The 4,875-nt window shown below is 36.3% G+C and overlaps 1 protein-coding gene across 1 annotated transcript; it reads right to left on the reverse strand.

Annotated features, from left to right (window-relative positions):
* Positions 1-586: 586 nt before the first annotated feature.
* On the reverse strand, positions 587-2,325 carry LOC128554123 (uncharacterized). Its single transcript, XM_053535369.1, has 3 exons — positions 2,145-2,325; positions 1,576-1,605; positions 587-833 (listed from the first exon to the last, which is right to left on the reverse strand). Exons 1-3 carry the CDS (start codon positions 2,191-2,193, stop codon positions 592-594), a joined length of 321 nt encoding a protein of 106 aa, XP_053391344.1. The 5' UTR covers positions 2,194-2,325; the 3' UTR covers positions 587-591.
* Positions 2,326-4,875: the final 2,550 nt, after the last annotated feature.

Genomic DNA, 4,875 nt, shown 5'->3' on the forward strand with positions numbered 1-4,875 from the left:
ACTCTGGGTATTGTAAATTTCATTCACGCAGCAAAGCATCAAACCACTTTTTATATAGGGCTAACACATATTGAACATTCTTATTACATCTGATTCGTTATAAAAGAAAACAGTAGTTTGAACAATACTTTAAATACCAAATCTAATAAAGTAAACAAAAACTGACCATGCAACATGACATTTGATTTTTGGTTTATACTTAAGATTGTGTCAGAAATAAACTTAATAAAATATATGAGCCGCACCATGAGAAAACCAACATTGTGCATTTGCGACCAGCATCCACTGGTCTGGATCTATGCTGGTCACAAATGCACTAAGTTGGTTTTCTCATGGTGCAGCTCATACAAATATTTGATAAATGGGTTTATATAATGCCTTTGGACAAATATGAATGAGGAACAAAAGCCCTTATATAATAAGTATTGTTTGCACTTCTAAACCAGTTAGATCCTAATACATTGTCAGATACATACAACTATTTTGAATTTCAAGGAAATGACTTTTATAATTTTAATGTGAATAAAGAATGTCAAGAGGATCATTACACATCTGCAAATATTTGACAAGTCAAAATAACAAACTCTACTCTTAGATTAAGTATGCGGACTTAACGTACGAACCATTTAGATATATCGGATCATTAGTCCCACATTTCCTGTGATCGACGCAGTAGTTCGTCATGTTATAACTACTACGGTACCATACACCGTGACTAAGTGCAAATAGGTCACAATATTTGGTATCATCCGTTGCGGAGGAGTAGTCAATTGAAGGATGCCTTGTGTAGATTGAATACGGTAATTCTCTGTTGTTCTTGAAGAGACATGGTTCTTAAAAAATTAATAATATATTTAGTAAATAAAATACAAAAACATATACATTAAATTGTATCCTTATTATCATTCTAATAAGTAAAAATACAAAAAAAGAGAAGTCTGTTTAAGTACTATACATGATGAAACTTATGACAGATTACATGCAAATAATTCCTCATATGAGCCGTGCCATGAGAAAACCAACATAGTAGATTTGCGACCAGCACGGATGCGCAGGCTGGTCAGGATCCATGTTGTTCGCTTTTAAAGCCTACTGCAATTAGAGAAACCTTTAGCGAACAGCATGGATCCTGACCAGGCTGCGCGAATGCGCAGGCTGGTCTGGATCCATGCTGGTCGCAAATCCACTATGTTGGTGAAAGACAATGGCATCCATAATCTATAGATTGAAAAGTATGTTAAGAACATGGGCATGGTAAAATGCAGCAATTCATAACAATATACAATCTTAAAATACTACAGAATAAAATACTTGAAAGTCTGAAACTTGACTGGCGTTTAACTTAGTTCGTCTATTCGAACAATGGCTATTGAATTTTACCATTGCATTACCAATGCATTCAGGTTAATCTTCTTTATATCTGTAACGTATTGTTGCTTTAAACCTTCTATTTTCTCTGTAAGTGTTACGATTTGTGTTTAGCCTTTATGTGAGGTGAGAACTTTATCCAACGTTTATGGTATTGATGAATATTTCTCATCTGATCATTTTACAAATTTTAAATGAAATACATACCCAAAGCGGTAGTTTCACATAGGCCATCAACTGAAGAAGTAAACAAACCAGGTTTCAATCTTGATGAAAGAAAAAATTGGGAATTTTCTTAACATTATATGGATTTTCTTAACAATGTTCAAATAATGATACATGTGCATGTATGTACGAAGCGTAGACATATTTTGAAAGGGTAGCAAGTAATGTTGCATAAAACATTAATTAATAAACAACACATATCATATATAGGAAAATATGTGCTTCAAGGAAAACGAGGGGCCTCCGTGGCCGAGTGGTTAAGGCCGCTGACTTCAAATCACTTTCCCCTCACCGATATGGGTTCGAGTCTCATTCGAGGCGTTGAATTCTTCGTGTAAGTAAGATATTCATCTGGCTTACGGAAGGTCGGTGGTTTCCCAGGTACCCGCTCGTGATGTAATAATGTAAGGAGGGGCACCTGGGGTCTTCCTCCACCATCAACGCTGGAAGGTCGCCATATGACCTATAACTGTGTCGGTGCGACGTTAAACCCAACAAAAACAAAAACAAAACAAAAACAAGATCAAGAAAAACAAAATGTTTTAATTTACCTCCTTTACAAAGGACAGGTAGTAACAGCACAGTAATGAAATATTTCATATTTTCATATCCTTCAATAACAACAAACAAGATATTTATCTGAATGTAATATTCCCTGTTTAACTTTACTTCCCTTTTCTGCACTACTAAGCACGCGTATATACTGCGCAATATCGACTTAAAGCACGCTGTTTACCTATCAACCAAGTGTGTATTGTATAAAGAGTCTATTATTGATAAAATATTATCTAAAATCTCGTAAGTACGGTATCTGTGGAAGCGTCCCAGTGCTTCACACGTTAACAAAAAGTGAAGCTAGTAATTAGTTAGGACTAAGGAGGTATTAACTCCTAATTAGTAGATAGTAGTTCATATTTAGGAGAAATTGTCTCCTAAATAGGTAAAGTAGCTTTTAAATTGAAGACAGTCGCTTACTATTGACCAGATAACTAGTTTTAACACCAGTGATAGTAATGTTAGTCGTCAGAAGTCCATTCAAGTCCATCCATGCGATAGTTCTCTTTACCTCACTTAGACGCGTTGTGTCCTTAGGTGAATTGTCAAACAACTATGCTACCCTTAGTCCGTCAATTCGTCGTTCTGTCAACCTTCTTTTGTCTATACGATGAAATAGAGAAATGTGGAAACTTCACAGGTCGCTCAACACGACAAAAACGAAAATGTTGCAGGCTCGGTTTGATTGAGCCTGTTCATGGACGGTAGTGGAAATGCATGCTACCGTCCACGCCCTCTAGCCCCGGGTTGAGCAGAACTCAACATTTACACATGTTAAAAGCAATTTAAAGACATCCGCAGATGTATTCAAACGGTGGTGAACATGAAACCTTCAATGATACACGTGTTGAGGCGTGTAATTCCATAAACAGCGGCATTTGGTCCCCAGATAAAGTAAAGGGTTAGCCCCAAACGAGAAAACAATAGGCAGAACTAAACAAACTGGAAATTAGGAAGGGGATCTGAGGTTATGGAGCCTGTGTATCACAGGAACTGTCAAAAGACAAAATTAAAAAGCAGTTTTGTTTTCGTTTGGTTTTACGCGATAGTTAAGGTCATTGTCATGAGTTATTTCTTACAAAACTTACTTCACAGGCTTCGACGATCATCCTGACTATAACAGATAACAAATATAACTGTTGGAATGACAATTTCTACACCAATAGAAACGCCTAAACGACTAATTTTCGGCGTTTTAATACTGACACAGAAACTATGGCGTCGATATTTATACTTACGGCGACAGTAACATTATAGTGAGCACGCAACAAACGATGACTGTTTTACACAAAATGAACGCTGATACTTGTAATAACCAATTTAAATATTTACGCTATACCATAGACGACAAAACTAGGAATAACAGTGACACCCGTAACACGTCTGAAGATAAATGGAACGCATTACGACCTATATTACCAATAACTAAGTCCTAAGTAGGAGACATCTCCTTAATAAGAAGTTAGTTATACCTAATTAGGAGTAACTTAGTCTTTGTTAGGAGGTATGAAATTATGATTAGGAAATACCATCTCCGTATCAATTTATGCATTGCATTTGGCACCAAGTCGCTTTCATAACTATCCGAGTTACTCAAGAGACAATTTGACTAAAGTACTCGATCTTCCTGAAAGTTAGATCTGAAGACAGACAGCCTATTCAAACTCATCTAATCGGATTTCCAATATTGCGATTTTATTTCAACCAATCTATTTTTATTTAAACCAATCAGACGACTCGTTTCAACTACCGTTTGGCTAAAATGGACTGGACTCCGATTTTGAATAAAATATTTTTTCTTTAGAATAAAAGTCTCATCCTATTATTAAAATAAGAACCTTGACCGTTTTGTTTCTAAACTATCTTTAAACATGTGAAATAAAACAAATCACGCCTGAGTCGGGAATCGAAAAATGGCCCACTGTGGCAATAAATATTTTCCTGCGTGCTTGACCAATACGACACAGAAGAACATTAATTATTAATGGTTGGATATAAAACTTTATAATAAAGGCAGTTAACCTCCGGTATCCCTTACAAACGCTTTTTAGTTTTGAATGGAAAAATAGGAAAAACAACTAATTTACGTATGTTTATATAAGTTATAAACCCATACGTGATAATCTCATATCAAAACCTAGCCCGCCCGCTTAGCTCAGTAGGTAAGAGCGTTGGTCTACGGATCGCGGGGTCGCGAGTTCGGTCCTCGGGCGGGGCGTATGTTCTCCGTGGCTATTTGATAAACGACATTGTGTCTGAAATCATTAGTCCTCCACCTCTGATAATTCATGTGGGGAAGTTGGCAGTTACTTGCGGAGAACAGGTTTGTACTGGTACAGAACCCAGGAACACTGGTTAGGTTAACTGCCCGCCGTTACATGACTGAAATACTGTTGAAAAACGGCGTTAAACCCAAAACAAACAAACATATCAAAACCTGGAATCACATGTTAAATATAGATTTTTCTAAACTTCTACTTTCACTTTCAAAATGTTGAAAGCAAGGCTATGATTGGCGAAAGCGTGTCCCAATAAGCTGTCCTCAGATCCAATGTGCGTAGCATCAGTTGGAGATGATTTTATCAAGATTTTTACAAATGCTGCTGTACCTTTCCTATCCTATTCTTTTACGCTAAGCGTATACATAATTTAAGAAATAGTGATGCATTTATTTTTGTTTCAGTCGCAGCATATATTATTTTGAGTAAATTAAATGCAAATGACCAT

The sequence above is a fragment of the Mercenaria mercenaria genome, unplaced genomic scaffold, assembly GCF_021730395.1.
Source record: "Mercenaria mercenaria strain notata unplaced genomic scaffold, MADL_Memer_1 contig_4737, whole genome shotgun sequence".
In the NCBI taxonomy this organism is placed as follows: Eukaryota; Metazoa; Mollusca; class Bivalvia; order Venerida; family Veneridae; genus Mercenaria; species Mercenaria mercenaria.

Coding starts and splice junctions, on each gene's coding strand:
- LOC128554123 (XM_053535369.1), bottom strand. CDS start 2,193: ATGAAATATTTCATTACTGTGCTGTTACTACCTGTCCTTTGTAAAGGA. Junction 1,606..2,144: donor ACCTGTCCTTTGTAAAGGAG/GTAAATTAAAAC, acceptor TTACTTCTTCAG/TTGATGGCCTATGTGAAACT. Junction 834..1,575: donor ATGTGAAACTACCGCTTTGG/GTATGTATTTCA, acceptor TAATTTTTTAAG/AACCATGTCTCTTCAAGAAC.